Genomic DNA, 17,778 nt, shown 5'->3' with positions numbered 1-17,778 from the left:
AAATAAAAAAAAAACAAGTTTTTTTAATTGAAAGTAAGGAGCGACCTTAAAGCTTAAAACGAACAGAAGTTACTTCGTATATGAAACGGGTAGTTCCCTCCTCAACGCCCCGCTCTTTACGCTAAAGTTTTTTATTGTTTTAAAAAGTAGAGTTGAGAGTCAAACTTTAGCGTAAAGAGCCAAACTTTAGTCAAAAGAGTCAAACTTGAGCGTAAAGAGCGAGGCGTTGCGGAGGGAACTGCCCCTTTCATATACGAAGTAATTTCTGTTCGTTTTAAGTTTTAATGTTGCTCCTTACTTTCAGTTGAAAAAAACTTGTTTGTTTTTTTTATTTAATTTAAGTTATAGATCTATGCTTCTGCTTATTAGAACAGACTAGGTAGTTTACCTACTGCATGGAGGGAGGCAAGTGCTTTCGAATGATTTTATTTGTCAGCCGTGAAAAAAAAATATTGCTCAGTTTTTGAGTTTTAAGCCTGAAATACACATTGCTTTTAAAAAGGGAGTTTTTTGGTTGGAAAATAAAAGCTTTCTTTACAGGTGATTCTGCAGTATCAACCAACTATGTAATAGGCAGGCAATTTGATTATGCCTAATAAACCCCGTTTTAATTGACATATTTTTTAAGCTTTAGGTCATTATATGCCCTTCTCCAAATGGTGTTTTTGCCGATGACAGTTTTACTATTTTTAACGCAACTTTAATTAAATTACCACACAAAAATTATCAGACACATGGGATACTTCAGTTACTTGATTCATATCCAACATTTGTGTATTCGTTTGATGTTGAAGATCTATCATCCACACTTTCAAGTCTCTTCATCTGTAAAAGAAAATAAAAATGGTTTAAGCGGCTCTCACTCTAAGTGCGTAGCTTTTTGTGCTTTCTGGTTAATTTACGTTACTTATAACTTTCCACACTTGCACCAGTCCTTTCACATTGGGATGACGAACAAAGCACCATACTCTGCCAAGATGATCACAACCACCATAAGCAAAATGTTTAAAATTAAAAAACACAGAATGAAGATGGAGATTTGTATTCTATTGAAGCGCAAAAGTCGTTCAAACAAAAGTATATCAGTGTGCGTTCAAAACTCATTAATCGCTCTTCCTGAAGTTCTGTTTTGTTGCTGCTATGTTGAGCTTTTGTCTGTAACATAATATAAACTCACATAACGTGAAATTCTCTAAGTAAACCTTAGGTATACTTAACATTGCCAACGTTGTGAACAAACTTAAGCGCTGCTAAGTTCTTCCTGAAGTTCTGTTTTGTTGCTGCTATGTTGAGCTTTGGTCTGTAACATAATATAAACTCACATAACGTGAAATTCTCTAAGTAAACCTTAGGTATACTTAACATTGCCAACGTTGTGAACAAACTTAAGCGCTGCTAAGTTCTTCCTGAAGTTCTGTTTTGTTGCTGCTATGTTGAGCTTTTGTCTGTAACATAATATAAACTCACATAACGTGAAATTCTCTAAGTAAACCTTAGGTGTACTTAGCATTGCCAACGTTGTGAACAAACTTAAGCGCTGCTTTGAAAGATTCACGGCCTAGTGTATAAAAACCATCAAGATGTAAGTACACCTCGATTTATGTTGCTTGAACAACTTGAAGTGTCTGTTTCTTTTTCGCCAATCAAACTATGTAGCTGTTAAACCCTCAAAACTTCCAAAAGGATAGGTCCCGAGAAGATTAATTTTTCAAAAGAATGTAGTATTCTCTTTAAGATGGGCTCAAAATTCACTGTTGCTACCTAATCTTCTTTTCATATCCTAGCAAGCAGTATTATTAATTTAAATAAAGGTGCACCACGTCTACAAACTAATGTTCATTATTCCAAAATATAAAACCCAACCCAATCAATGGTGTTATTTCTGAACTTATAGCATGTACTAATCAAGGCCACATTACTCTGCCTCAAAACACACTGCCTCATAACACCTGTTTTTTGTTTCTGATTTATTTGACGATAAAAGCAATTTGGTTATATCACTGAGATTTCGACTGAAATACTTTAATGGTAATTTTGAAACTTAGTCCTTTTTATGCGTTTAATACTTCCGTCAACACTTTTATGAAGGAAAATGTTCAACTCTATGATGTGTCAGAAATGATTAAATTATGGACCAAATAGCACAAGTATTTTATCCCTCGTCCTTGAAGATCAAAGTATTCTGTGATGTTTTATTACGAGTTATTTCACCTGACGGAGAGGGAAAATAATTTTTATACTCTAGCACATTTCACAAACCAATTATAGCTACTTGGAAAACGCATTTAACCCCTCCCTCCGAAGATAATTTTGCTCTACGCCTCTTTCTCTCAACTCATTCTCCGTCATAGAGCTAAAATCCACAAATTATGACACATCGAGGCCTGTTAGACCAGGACCTTAGGTGCCAACGGTCCAAAATATTTTTTAGCAAAGTCTGTATGGCTTTAGGTACCCGGCTAGTCCATTTCAAATGAACGGAATGGGAAGATAAGTGGAATTTGGAAGTGGCATAGCGTTTCAAAATCACCTCCTCTGTCCTCTTGACCCAAGTACTTATTTGACTCATAAATTTTCACAAGTTTCATTTGGACCGGAGTACTTCCGTGCGAAGGTTGTAAAAAGGACATACACTTTCAAAAAACACTAGTCACAGTAGCTTTGGGGACTGCCCAATAAGTTTCAAGCCAGTCAATTAAAGGAAAAAATTGCCCCACTTTTCAGCTGAAGATCCAGAAGTTGGGGTTTAGAGGGGCCATGGATTGACTTTGAGCCTACAGTCAAACAGATCAAGAATTCTTGTATGATCTGGCTCCAACAGGGTGCCTACCATTTTAATAAAAATTTGGTTTTGAGTGGGGGAAGATGGGTCATGCACTAGACTACTGATGCATTTTGGTCCTAAAGCCAAATTGGTTGAGAAATCTTGCGTGTCTTTGATTCAAACAAGAGGCAAAATACCTAGCTGTGTGCTAGGAAGTTATTGGTGAGAGAAGTATGGATTTTGGTGGGACTATAGATCCCTTTGAGTGCCGAATAATTCAGACTGAAAATCTTTGAGTGATTTTACTGCCAAATAAGGTACAGTGTGCGTGCGTTTTGAAAGCGGAAAAGTGTTGCAAAAAGCTGTCAAGGGAAGTACCTGTGTGCTTCTAAACGTCCTAGTCAACCAATAGTGACAAAATTAATGTTCATTCGTAAGAATGGAAAAGAAAATAATGGCCACAGGTAAATATGAAAGCACTCTTTTTGTATTAGCGTGATAAATGGATTAATATTTTAAATTTTGAGTAAAGGAATGGTTACGGACCGAACAGCAAAACATCAAAATTACCGCTATTTTTTTTTTTTTTTTTTTTTTTTTTTTGCAAATAATTCCGACTCCCAACCTATCATCACAGCTCGGTATCTCTTTAGTTAAACAAGGAAATTAAACAATGTGAATGCATTTTTATGTTTTGTTCTGCTGCGTGCCGAAGTTCTGTTTTCATTCGAATCGCGTTTTCCATAATAATGGGTCGTTCGTCAGAGAAATATTCTAAGAGATTGCTTCTCTGCTCGTTATAGCTCGCTGAAGAAACAAAGTTTTTGTTTTTTATGAAACTTTGGAAAGGTTTGAACGGTTTTCAAAAGTTGATTAAGAGATTAGAAGCGAAAAAGATTGTTAGTTCTAGGCTAACAAATTAAACTCCTCGCTTTGTGGATGAGTTTGGGTTTGTACTAGCAATTTAGACCTATTTTTGTGCTCTTGAAACGTTGATAATGTGCCTTAGTGCCGAGTTCAACAGAAATAGATTAAATCCACCTTTACGGATAGACGAAATTGCTTGGGAGTAAAGAAGGGAGGTAGGAGCCTTTGAAATATCAATGACACAAACGTAGAGGTTCTTTTTGACTTATTCCTTTTCTATAATCCATAGGAAAATTGCTGGGGCATTTTGTACGCCAAGTCCTTCCTGAAAACGAAAGTGGGTATCGATGCGATCTTACTTTGTACTATTTTCATTATAGATTAGCTTCTCAAGAAGGTCTCCGATCGTCGAACAAAGGGTTATTGGTCTATATGAGACGCAAGAATTCGGAAGTTTAATTTTAGTTTGGAATACACCTTACTAGATCTTCAGGTAGCGCCTCAGATATATACTGCTGGGCGATAAGGCCTAGAAAAAAAATGATAAGATGTCGTGCAACTTTGTTTTTCCGCTGCTCAGATTTTTGGGTTGCAGGCCATCAGAACATGATGCTTTTGCCTGGTTTTAGACAGTAATATATGCCTGAATAGATGCTTGCGCAATGTTGATAAATTCTAGCATGCAAAATGGCTCAAAAGTATATTTCGAAATTTTTAGTCAAAAAGAAGTGGATCATCAGAAACTGAAGAGAAGAAATGGATTGCCGAAAATCTGAAATCAATTTGATTGTGCGCAGGTGAAGAAGACAAGTTAAGTTTTGAAACGTGATGCCACAACACCTTGAGTTGTTTTTGATTCCCCATGCTGCACATTTTTTCTGTATATACACTTATTATACTTGACGATCTAGAATAGACTACTTGACCTTGGATAGGTCAATTAGATAGTCAATTTGGATAGGCGTCAATTTTGTCAATTTGGATAGGCGTATTGGCTCAAATGCGAAACATGAATTTGTGTTTATATTTAGCACTTTGTTTGACATGTGCTCAATGAGCCAGCTTTGTTTGCTCAATGAGCCAGCTCTGTCATGTAAAAATCTTAATCAAGAGTGTTCCCGCTAAAACTTGATTAGTACACATAAGAGGACGGATTTGATTTTTATATTCTAAAATTATCAGTAGAAAAGGATGAAAATGACATTTGAATAAGCGGTGCAGTCTCTTTTTTAAAATTCATACATATATATATATATATATATATATATATATATATATATATATATATATATATATATATATATATATATTATAATTATAATATAATTATAATAAAAATTATAATTAATAATAATAATAAGTGAGTATAATTGCTTGGCCATGGAAAGAGGACCAGATGTCTGGTTCGTGGGCTGAAGAAATAAAACATGATCACGTGAAAGTCCTAATTAATGCGCACAATCTAGTAGCTACTAAAAAAGATTTCTAAAATTTCAAGATTTTTACGAGCATCGTTGATATTTCAATAAAATAACGATACAAAAACTTTGAGCTAGATATCTGTATCATATAGGAATTACACATGGACTGACAAGTTGAATTTTCCCTAGGTTCTTTAAGCGGGGATGTGCTTATTAAGCTCCAGATACACCAAAGTGTGGCCATAATGACTCCATCCAAATTAGCAAACTCCAAAATTTGACCTAAACTTGTGAGCTCCTTGTTAGTGTGATCACCTGCACATTTATCACATTTAACACAGCTACCAAAGTCTCTTACAAACTATCCTTGGCAACTAAGCCACTCCTTAGGCTTTTCATCTGGCAAAGTAACTGCAATAACAAAGTAACTAAATACACAATTTGCAAACTGCCCGTATCCTTGGCAATTAAGGCACTGCTTAGGCTTTTCAATTGGCAAAGTAATATGAAATAGGTAATAATCAATCTTGACGCCTACCGTGAATGCAAAATCAAGTTCTTCTTAAAGTTTTAAAGCTAAGTAAAACGATTTTAAGGTCTCCATACCTCTCCGTAGTTAGGGCCCTATTAACAAGTGCTGGAATCTGGGGAACGTCGTAATCGGCATTCATCTTGATAATACCAGTATACCCGGTAAAATTTAAGTCTTGATAGATAAAAGATCTAAGTCTTGAGAGCCCGGCCATGAATTCTTAAGGTTGGTAGGATGGTTTAAGCTACTACAGTGCCTGACACTTTATCAATTAAATGAATGATCAGGCCATGTTTTCGATTAACTATTTACATCACTTTATCTGCGCAACCAATTTTCTTTACAATAACTTTACAAGTTATTATCTTCAGAATGTTTGTTAACACAAAAGAGACGGCAGATGGCTGACGTGGCGGTGCTAATAGCCATACATGTGAATTTAAGTGACTGAAATACATGTATTTTGCTATGTGTCACTGAAAAAAGCTCAACAACAGATATGCGAAAATTGAGCCTGTCATTTCGGACAGCTCTTGGCAGCTATCGTGTAAGTAAATCCAGACAAGGGAAGCGTTCCACTCGCCTGTTCCTCGAAACTTGAGAAAAACTGAATACCGGCTAGTATATACAATACTTGGGGTAGGTTCCGTTCCGTCTTCTGCTTGTCCTCCGAGAATTTCCACGGTAAATGCTGACGCTCCTTAAAAAAAGGGGTTTGTCTTCCAACAAAACTTTGAAAACAGTCTAATTCTCCCTCCTCCGCGTGTTTTATTATATTTCAGATATAAAAACGATATAAATAAGAATAACTTCCTGTTAATTCTTTAATATATATGTGCCAAGGGTACCAACTCACGAAAATGTAGTTTTTTAATAATATAGTGGTAGAAAAAAGAGTACTGAAATAATCTAGGTTGGAGGTAATCTTGTTGTTTTTGATTATTTTTTCAATGCAAACATACAAAAAATAATTTTAAAAATCTCGAAAGAGGGGAGGGGCAAAAGTATAAGAAAAGTTCTCTAACCCTCTCCTCAAATAGGCGTTCCTGTGTATGTGATAATTTACAGTCTACCCAGGGATGGTTTTTGCGCCGCACCCACCAGTAACAGAATCCAAGCCCGTTGGCTCATTTCAAACAGTCTCAGGAATAAAAACTGCACAAAACTTGAGGTTGTATTTTTCTCTTCGACCATGTTTGAAAATATCAAGAATTAAGAAGAGACGGCAGTCAAATGATACTTTATGTCTTTTAAAGAACCTGACTATTTTAGAGTTACCAACCAGAATTTTCCAGAATTGATAAGACTCTTTATAAATTCATACCTTTTTCAGAGCATTCGTAATTTTTCTTTTATATTCGATCAGAGCCCATACAGAGAGTCCAAGAGAAAGCAGCCCGAAAAAAGCCATAAATCCTCCAACATCAATCCCCGGACCATTTTCAGCCCATCCTTCAAAATCCTTTGTACAAAGAAGAGCTATGCCAGCGCCGAATAAGACTGGGAATATGCTTACAATCGTGCAAATTATTTGAAGGATTCTATAAATTTTGAACCTAAAAAAGATTTGTTTAGCCAAAGAATAGCCATTTCATAATTATAATCTTGTTCAAATTGACTTTCAGCACTACCTGGTGGCAGGAGCCTATACTATTTTTCACAAAATAATGCTTCAAAAGAAATTTGCTTCTACTATTCTTTTTAGTTAAAACTAAAAATTTTACATTTGACAAAAATAATTTAAGCAGCGTTAAACAATTTTTGAGATGCTAATTTATTATGTTTTTACACGGGTTTTTGAGGGAAAATTGATCAGATGTTCAACCCCAGGGCACACCACTATTCAACTCAGGGCATACCACAAAGTAGATTAGCATATCTCTATTCATTGCAAAATAATGTGAACTGAGATGCAGCAAGTTTCTACTGCTCTTCGAGTGCTAATTGGAAAGGTTTTTATGTTTTGTTTAATGTTCCGTTTTTACTTTCATTTAAAACCATGAATCTTTTTCTCTTTCAATTTCAGTCTAATCCAGCCAATTACCTTTGCTACTGCTGTAAAATTCATGAAAATGTTTTTTTAATTTTGAATATTCATCTGATATTTGAGAAACATTGGAGTCTGAAGATTTTAAAGTCCTAAGCTAAGAGGACTGAAATCAATACAAATAATCAGTAAAGTTAAATTTACAGTAAAAATTTTAGTCTGGATTGAATTAAATATAACATGATTGAGTTGCCCATCAGAATCTCATTGCTCAGGCATGGAGTACGAAAAGAGGAGAAAGCTAAATATAAATCAAACTTTGCCAAAGACAATGGATTTATTCTATTTTTCAAGAAAAATTAAGTGATTGTAACTTAAAACTGACCAGACCTTAAATGATGGTCAGAATTAATGGGCTATTCCTCCCTCCAATAAGGACGAAGTTCACTAAAAGATGACACAGGACATCACCATTTTCCAAACTGAACTAAAACCGCATCTATTGATTTATTGAACTCTAATATTTTTTTCTCCCAACAAATTTTAATTTGTAGCTGCTTGTGTAAATACATGAACATATTTTTAAAATTGTGGCGTTTTGGAATGTCTATATATTTTAACATGAGCTGCTTTACATATTCGTTCCCAAATACATGTGTGTTTCTATTGACCAGTTTCTAATACTTTTTTTTACTCCTTTCAGCGAATCTACCCATTCTAGTCATTTCAGTCGAATTTTCCCCTGATGCTAATTTTATAATTGCCATGTATATTTACTGTCCACTGCTCTTAGGGTTTGGAGGTAAAAATTATGCCGTTTTATTTTCGCAAGATTCTACAAACTAACTCTTTTAACTACCTTTTTTTTTTTCACTCAAGGATAGGAACTAGATTTATACATGAATAATTTTTCATCAGTGTAATTTTTCAAAGAACCAAAGTATTTATTTTCTGTGAAATTAGCTCTTCAATTGGCTAAAAAAAGAAAAATGTAAAACATAAGATTATAAAAAATACTCAGAGTCTAATAAAAAAACACAAAAACACATACCTCCTGATTGGACTTTCATCTTGAAGACTCATGCCAAAACTGGCTGAAATCAGTACCACAATTCCTGACCATACTCCAGGGACAACATAAGCGAAGTTCCCACTGTAGCCTAGCATCAAATCGGCAACCTAAAAGAAACAGCTTACTTAAAAAGAAACAGAAAAAGAAAATAGACATTCACTTTAATAAAATATAAATGGAAGCAATATCGTAAGTTTAATTTCATTTTTAAATAATTGAATTTACTTCAAATGGGCTCATAACTATCATTATTAAAAAACGATATTTGATGAACAGTATTATGATATGCACCATGGTAAATTCTTAGTAAAGAGTGATCTGACTCCCTTTTTTTCCTTGCTTCATCATGTAGAAGATAGGCTTATAGAAAGTTGGAAATGGCTCATTCAGTTACAAAATTGCGAATTCTTGAGCTAGTTTTGAGTGGTGTTGCGTATCAATGGACTGTCAAGCTGTTTCTGTCCTGGATGTTTCTGTCCAATAATTTTGTATGCTTTCAGATCATAGCATTGAGATACCGATTTTTAGTTAATTGGGTTCAAAGATTTAAGAAATGATAGATCTCAAAGATTTTTCCTGCCAAGGAGGTGAATAAGCCAATTTTTAGATTTCAAAACGGGAACTTCATAGCTACATCTTAGTAAAATAGTAGATAAGCTATATCTTGTTGAAATCAAAGTCAAAATAAATTTCAGTTTGCATAATTGGAGACCCAGAATGGAGCCCTATGACCCCCCTGGCAGTCTTGAGCATCAGTACCCTACAAGTATGAGAATTATTTAGAAATAGTATAAAAAACAAAAAGTTATTTAAGCTCCTTACCGTCAAATAGTTACATAATTTTAAAAAGTATCAATTATTGATGATCGATTAAGGGGTGTCTTAAGTGAGATATAAACTATCTACTTATTCTAGAAAGTTGGTGGAGCGCTAGCTTTTTTTTCACAGTGTATGTTGTAAATATACAATCCTGATTGTCACTATGAAATCTCTCGCTGTGTCGTTATGATTCAAATGCAGACTTACGCTACTGCATATCAGCCCAATCCCAGCTAATGACTGTAGTCCACTCACAAGGTAAAACTTAGCAGCCGAAATATTTACGTTTTCTCTACGGTAATTCATTTTGGAACTGAAAGATATGCACTTTGTTAAAAAGAGATAGATAAGGATATCTTGTTATCTTTAAAATACCTCGTGACTCTGTAATTGATTTACAGTTGAAATCACTGACTGTATATTCTTCTGTCAACATGAAAGTTTAATTTTTTCTGGGGGGACGGTCTAAGCTCTTCACATTCAGTTTAGTCTAGTTCCAGTAAATTGTTAAATAACTATAAAAACATTTTTCCCGCTAGAGCCTGAAGTAATGCTGATGCTTAAAACAAACTGAAATTGTCTTAAGCATAATTTTTGCTGCCACCCTCTTCACTCTTTTCCTTTTTACCCTGAACCTCGATTTTGATTAAAACAATTCAAGAATACATATGCTTATTTAGTAGTATTTCCTTAACAAAGCAAAAAACTTCAGTTCAAACATTTTAAAAAGCCTCTGGCCATATTTCATATCAAAACCCTCCTTAAGAATAGTTCCCATAGTCCTCCCCGCCCTCTATTCTTCAAAACTATCACCATTTAGGCGACAGAGCTCTTATATTCTTCATCAGAGCATCTGTTAATAGTAAATTGTTTGTTTAATTTATATGTTTTGGATGAAAATAAAAAATGTCTATGTCTATGTCTATGTCCTTGGATTCGTAATTATTATCGCCATTGTGCCTCTTCTAACTGCAAATTTCGTTTATGATTCTCGTAAACGATTCTCATTTACGCGATCCTTGCTATCGCTCGTCTTTTAAAAGTAAATTTCTTTATCCATAGTTTTAACCGCTGATTTTGTTGATTCTTTTGTTACATGTCTCTTAGTCAGACCTCATTGTGCTTCATTTTCGTCCATCATTACCTGAAACGTTTTTCCCATACCTTTTTCTTTAGCTTTTTCTATTCATTCATCTTCTTATATAATTTTACAAGACGGTATAGATACCAAAACACTCTCTTTTTAGCTTTTCCTCAGTTATTACATTTTTGGTTTAACTACGTTATTGTATAATTTATTATCAACCAGGCATATTCTATTCCACATAACCTCTGAAACATCTATAATCTAAATTTCATATATATCGTGTTATTGTCTGCAGATTCAACTCATAGATTGGCAAATCAGCAATTTGAATTGAATTAAAAATTTCCTAATCGTAATTTTCATCATTCATCATTTTTGCTTGTGAACCCTTGTGATGCAGGTAGTCACATGTCTCCTAATTGCAGAATTCGTTGTGTTTCATTTTGGTGAAACACACTTTTCCATGCCTTTAGCTTTAGCTGTACGGACTGTCTTCTGTCGGCAGATTGTGCATGTTATCTGATCATAGATCTCATTGTGAAATATTTTGATTCATCATTACTTCTGATAGCTTTCCCTGCATTTAATATTAGCTGCTCGGGTTGTCTTCGGGTTGTTTAGTTCTTAATTCAATGCGATTCTCCCTATTGCTTGTCCTTGTCTTTTACTTTAGCGGTTCTGAGTAATTCGCCATATTGTATATTTTTGCATGCGTCAGAAATACAAAAACCTCCTGGAAAAATCATATAATTTGCTCTTTAAATTGCAATATTAAGATAAAAGAATGTGAGGTCATTTATATGATTTTTTTTTCGATTTAAGGCTCAAATCAAAATTTTCCAAACTCGAGACCTATCTAGATTACTTTGTCAGACCGGAAAATAAAAACGTGTCAATTATCAATTTCACACGTGCATGAGTTTCTAGGAGTCATTGCCTTCCTTGTGGCTGACTCAGGACTTTTGGAAATTATAAGTCAAGTATACGTGCCGAGCAGTGGGTGAAGTACGTAACAAGACAAAGCTCTCTCTTGTGCTGTGTGAGGCCATGATATGCTGGACGTAACCCTTTTTGTGAACCTTTTATTATCAGAACTAAATAGCAGATTGTCTAGAGGCAATGATTTGCTACCAGAACTCATTGAAGAAGCAAAACAGGCATACAAGTTGCTCCTTGAAGAAGATACCATCGACGAAGCGCAGGTGTTGGAAGCAGCAGAGTTTATCCACGAAATAATTCACAGTGTAAAATAACGATTATCTGAGTTCAGAACTGCCTGTCTTTGGTTTCAGTATCTGGACCTACTCGGAATATTGAGAAAGAACATGAGAACTCAACGAAGTGGCAATTTTGCATTGATAAAAATAGTCTGATACATTGAGCCTCTAGAGCTCTTCAGGCAGGATTCATAGCTGTTAAACATGGTTATTGGCGTCCAAGCCTCATCATCACAGTTTCGGTGGTAGAACCTCCATGGCTAGAACCAGTGGCTCTGATTTTAACGAGGTTCTGTCGTTCAAGTTTTGTACTTTTCCACCATCGCTCGCTGGTTCGTTCGAGGTGATGAAGACAGCTGACAAAGCGTCTCCAATAAATGCTCCGATGAAAATTGAGGGGCTCGATAATCCAGTGTAATTGCCAACTTCCGAGTATTTTTTTTTTTTTACGGTTACTATTACATAAAATACCGTGGACTGTCGTATCTACATACTCCTTGGTGACATAATCTTACGTAGATTATTTCAAATACATTTTGGCCAGACACTGGTGGTTTTTGACTCTTACACTTATATACCAGCGACAAAAAATTGCACTGAGCAAAAGTGAACCAAAGGTTTGTCATGTCTAGTGATTAAATTCTCTCCTAACATGAAGATCGTCAAAAGTAAGGAGGGATTTTTTGAGAAGTTCCAAATATAAATAGCGCTTCATCAACCTACTTACTGAGAGGCTTGCAAACTCAATGCTGGCGAAAGTTGGCAGATGTAAAGTTCTATAGCCTACAAACTGAGACTAAAAGTGGTATTTATTGAAAGACACCTTACCATTGAGAAAAACACAAGCACTCAAAGACCTCCCCCCCCGAACACGAACAAAAGTGAAATTGTAAAGTCACAAGGAAAAGACTCGTCTTAGCTATAATACTTCTGCGGTTGCTTCTAGTTAAGGGAAATTCAGAAAAATACTTCCCAAAAACTTTTAACAAATCCCCCCTCCCAAGCCAAGTTTGATTAAGTAAATCGAACCAAGATTTGATTTACTGAAGTAAAGTTATCTCTTAGCTAACCTCATAACAAAGATAAAAAAAAGTCAGAAAAAAAGAAGAAATTAGAAAAAAGGACATTGTGAAACCTCGATAAATTTAAAAAAGACAAAATAAATGTTAGGCATAAAAGTTCACTTATTGGGGCTTCTGAAACAACAAATTTTACCCCTTTCTTAGCCTAGATAAAGCTCTGAAATATAGAAAAAACTCCCCCAACTTTTTTGACAAATAAAAAAAATGTCATAGCCGAAATTTACTTACTGAGACAAAGTTAACTCTCAGCTAACCTAATACATCACAAAGATAATGAAAGCAAAAAATCAGAAGATAAAATTTGAATAGAATGAAAAATAGACAATTGAAGATAGTTTGGCATGAAAGCTCTCGTTTTAAGGCTTCGAAAACACCACTCCCTCCCTAAACACCACTCCCTCCCTCCCTGCTTCTATCAGCAACCCTGCCCTCGGAGTTCCAGTCGAGAGACAAAAGAAAAACCATTCTAAATAGAAAATTAGCGAGAATAATAGTAGCAAAATAAATTTGAGTTTTCTTCATCGTGATTGGTCAAGTAGTTTTTACATTATATTTTTAGTTATCTTTCAGTTAGGTTTTGACCGAAATATTTGCATAGTAATCTGCATTTTTTTCACTGGCTGTTTTATTCCTTGTTTCTCTGTTCTTTGCGGTTTTGTTTTTAAGTTTTGACTGAAAGAATTAAGACAAAGTTCATATTTAAGGATAAAAAGCGAGGCGTCTATGAGGGGGTGACTTTTCTCATATACGTAATAATTTTTGTCCGTTTTCAGTTTTAATGCTTCTCCTTACTTTCAGTTGAAAAAACTTGTTTTTTTATTTTATTTATGATCATTTTTTGAACAATGCCAGGGTATCCGGCACTGCCTCCATGGAAAAATCCCCACTTTCCACCAAAAAATCCTCTAGATAATTCGATCCCAGTGAAAATTTACCCAAGACGATTACCTTTAAAATATCCATCGCAGGACAACGTGTAAAACTCAGTCGGCAAAGAGACACCAAAACATATAAAAATAATCAAACAGTTCGTGGTAACGAACTGTAGTAAGGAGCGACCCGGCTCAATAGTAGCCCAAACTCTAAAAAGACAGAAATTTTATAACAATAGCTACATCAAAAGAATTGCATTTTAATGCTGATTTCAAATTTGTAAGTTTCATCAAGTTTAGACTTACCCATCAAAAGTTACGAGCCTGAGAAAATTTACCTTATTTAGAAAATAGGGGGAAACACCCCTTAAAAGTTGTAGAGTCTTAAAATCACATCATCAAATTTAGTGTATCAGAAAACCCTACAGAAGAAGTTTCAAGCCTCTATCTACAAAATGTGGAATTTCGGATTTTTTGCCACAAGACATATCACGGATACGTGTTTATTTGTTTTTTTGTTGTTGTTTTTTTTCCCAGGGTGATCATGCCGACCCAGTGGTCCTAGAATGTTGCAAGAGGGCTCATTTTATAGGAAATCGAAAGCCCTAGCGCCCTTTGTGAATTACCAAAATATTGGAGGGCACCTAGGCCCTCTCCCACGCTCATTTTTCCCAAAGTCACCGGATCAAAATTCTGAGATGACCTTCTTATTCAGCATGGTCGAAAAAACTTAATAACTATGTCTTTGGGGACGACTTACTTCCCCACAGTACCCGCGGGAGCGGCTGCAAGTTACAAACTTTGACCAGTATTTACATATTGTAATGGTTGTTGGGAAGTGCACAGGCGCTTTCGGGGGATTTGTTTGGCTGGGAGAGGGGTTGAGGGGAGGGATTTATGCGGTGGGGAGCTTTCCATGGAGCATGGTGGAAGAAAATTTCCATGAAGTAGGTGCAGGATTTTTTTTTAGCATTTTTTCAGAAAGCAATGAAAAAATAAATATGAAAAAGTCTTTTCAACTGAAAGTAAGGATCAGTAATAAAACTTAAAACGAACAGAAATTATTGCGCATATGAGGGGTTCACCTCCTCCTAATACCTTGCTCTTTACGTTAAAGTAATTTTATTAATTTCAACTATTTATTCTACGGCCTTTGTGATTCAGGGGTCATTCTTAAGGAATTGGAAAAAAAAAATTAAAGCTTTATTATAAAGAGTGAGGTATTGACGAGGGAGTGAACCCCGCAATATACGTAATAAAAACATAGGAATATAGAAGTTTGTTACGTAGTTTAATTCGTAAGTTATGTATATTTTTACTAATAAAAACGTTCGTAAAAAATTAAAAGTTCTAGCTGCCTTTTTAAATAACCAAAATATTGGAGGGTAACTAGGCCTACTCCCGCACTCCTTTTTTTCTCAAAATCGTCCGATCAAAACTAGAAAAAGGCTATTTAGCCCAAAAAAATTAATATGTAAATTTCATTTTAATTATCCATGTGCGGAGAGCCGAAATCAAAACATGCATTAATTCAAAAATGTCCAGAAATAAAATAAAAGAAAACAATTTTTTTAACTAAAAGTAGGGGCGACAATAAAACTTATAACTAACAGGAATTACTCCGTATATGAAAGGGACTGTTCCCTCCTCAACTCCCCGCCCTTTACGCTAAAGTTTTTTTTTACCGTTTTAAAAAGTAGAGTTCAGGGAAAGAGTCAAACTTTAGCGGAAAGAGCAGGGTGTCGAGGAGGGAACAGCCCCTTTCATATACGGAGTAATTTATGTTCGTTATAAGTTTTAATGTCGCTTCTTCCTTTCAATTAAAAGAAAAACAAGTTTTTTTTAACTGAAAGTAAGGAGCGACATTAAAACTTAAAACGAACAGAAATTACTCCGTACAAGAAAGGGGCTGCCCCCTCGTCAACGCCTTGATCTTTGCACTAAAGTTTGACTCTTTCTCTCAACTCTACTTTTTAAAACAGTAAAAACTTTAGCGTAAAGAGCAGGGCGTTGAATAGGGAGCAGCCCCTTTCATATACGGGGTAATTTCTGTTCGTTTTAACTTTTAATGTCGCTCCTTACTTTCAGTTAAAAAAAATTGTTTTTTTTTAATTTAACTTCTGAACGTTTTTAGTTAATCCATATATTGATTTCGGCTCTCCGCAGATGAATAATTAAAGCGAAATTTGCATATTTATTTATTTGGCTAAATGGCTTTCCCATAGTTTTGATCGAATGATTTTGAGAAAAAGGGAGGGGGAGGAGGCCCAGTTGCCCTCTAATTTTTGGGTACTTAAAAAGGCAACTAGAACTTTTAGTTTTTACGAACGTTTTCATTAGCAAAAGACATACGTAACTTACGAATTAGCTTACGTAACAAACTTCTATATTTGTATGTTTTTATTACGTATGATTCACCCACTCGTCAATACCTCGTCAATAGCTCTTTACACTAAAGCTTAAATTTTGTCCCCTGAATCACAAAGGCCGTAGAATAAATAGTTGAAATTACTAAGAATCCTTGAGCGTAAAGAGTGAGGTATTAGGAGGAGGTGAACCCCTTATATGCGTAATATTTTCTGTTCGTTTTAAGTTTTAATGCTACTCCTTACTTCCAGTTGAAAAAAACTTTTTCATATTTATTTTCGTATTGTTTTTTTAAATAATGCTAGAAAATGCTGTGCCCACTTTATGGAAATCTTCTTCCCCCATGACAAAATCCTCCATGGGGAATTTCCACCACATAACCCCCTCTTCTCAACCTCCCCCCCTGTTCTAACCAAAAAATCCCCCTGAAAACGTCTCTACACTTCCCAATAACCATTACTATATGCAAACACTGGTCAAAATTTGCAACTTGCAGCCACTCCCACGGGGACTGTGGGGGAGTAAGGCGTCCCCAAAGACATAGTTATATGGATATTCGACTATGCTGAATAAAATGGCTATCTCAAAATTTTCATCCGACGACTTTGGGAAAAAAATGAGTGTGGGAAGGGACCTAGGTGCCCTCCAATTTTTTTGGTCACTTAAAAAGGGCACTAGAACTTTTCATTTCCGTTCCAATGAGCCCTCTCGCAAAATTCTAGGACCACTGGGTTGATACGATCACCCCTGGGAAAAAGAAAAAAAAAACAAAAAAACAAATAAACAAACAAATAAACACGCATCCGTGATTTGTCTTCTGGCAAAAAATACAAAATTCTACATTTTTGTAGATAAGAGCTTGGAACTTTTACAGTATGGTTCTCTGATTAGCTGAATCTGATGGTATGATTTTCGTTAAGATTCTATGACTTTTAGGGGGTTTTTCTCCCTATTTTCTAAAATAGGGCAAATTTTCTCTGGCTCGTAACTTTTGCTGGGTAAGACTAAACTTGATGAAACTTATATATTAAAATCGTCATTAAAATGCAATTCTTTTGATGTAACTGTAGGTATCAAAATTACGTTTTTTAGAGTTTTGGTTACTATTGAGCCGGGTCGCTCCTTACTACAGTTCGCTACCACGAAGTTTGATTAAAAAAAAACTTATTTTTTATTTAATTTCGTACAGGAATGCTGGCTAATTACCCTCGTTTAAAATTTCACTGAAAAGTTTACCCCCTGGTAACTTCCCTTCCCATTGAAAGTCCTCCCAGTAGAAAAACCCTCCAGTAGATAATTCCTACCCCCCCCACCCAAAAATTTATGCATAATTCCCAATAACAAACATCATGCGTAAACAGTGGGCAAATTTTATAACTTAAAGAACTTTTCCCAAGGTCTGTGGGGGGTCATGGTATTGTTTTTTAGGAGAAACGTCGCAATGAGTTTTTTTCTATGACTTTCTGGGTTATTCTTTTTGTAATCAGAAAATCTTCTAACAAAACTGGGTTAGAAAAACAATTAAACAAACCCTGTTTATCCCGCTGTACGATTAAATTTTATAGGCCTATAAATTTTATGACGAAATCAAAATATGTCTCCAGTTCAGACAAACCAGCGAAACCATTGGAAAATGTAATAAGTTTCGTAATTCTTTCTTCAATATTCTACTAACCTACTATAAGAGGTAG

At 35.2% G+C, this 17,778-nt stretch overlaps 1 protein-coding gene across 1 annotated transcript; it reads right to left on the bottom strand.

Moving 5' to 3' along the window:
• Positions 1–678: 678 nt before the first annotated feature.
• On the bottom strand, positions 679–9,780 carry LOC136037002 (uncharacterized). The gene is made up of 4 exons (XM_065719404.1): positions 9,670–9,780; positions 8,623–8,750; positions 6,909–7,140; positions 679–825 (listed from the first exon to the last, which is right to left on the bottom strand). The coding sequence occupies exons 1-4, from the start codon at positions 9,766–9,768 to the stop codon at positions 745–747; spliced, it is 540 nt and encodes a 179-aa protein (XP_065575476.1). The 5' UTR covers positions 9,769–9,780; the 3' UTR covers positions 679–744.
• Positions 9,781–17,778: the final 7,998 nt, after the last annotated feature.

The sequence above is a fragment of the Artemia franciscana genome, chromosome 16 (assembly GCF_032884065.1).
Source record: "Artemia franciscana chromosome 16, ASM3288406v1, whole genome shotgun sequence".
Taxonomy (NCBI): domain Eukaryota; kingdom Metazoa; phylum Arthropoda; class Branchiopoda; order Anostraca; family Artemiidae; genus Artemia; species Artemia franciscana.
Note: the sequence above shows the minus strand (reverse complement) of the source record. Positions and strands in the feature narration are given on the sequence as shown.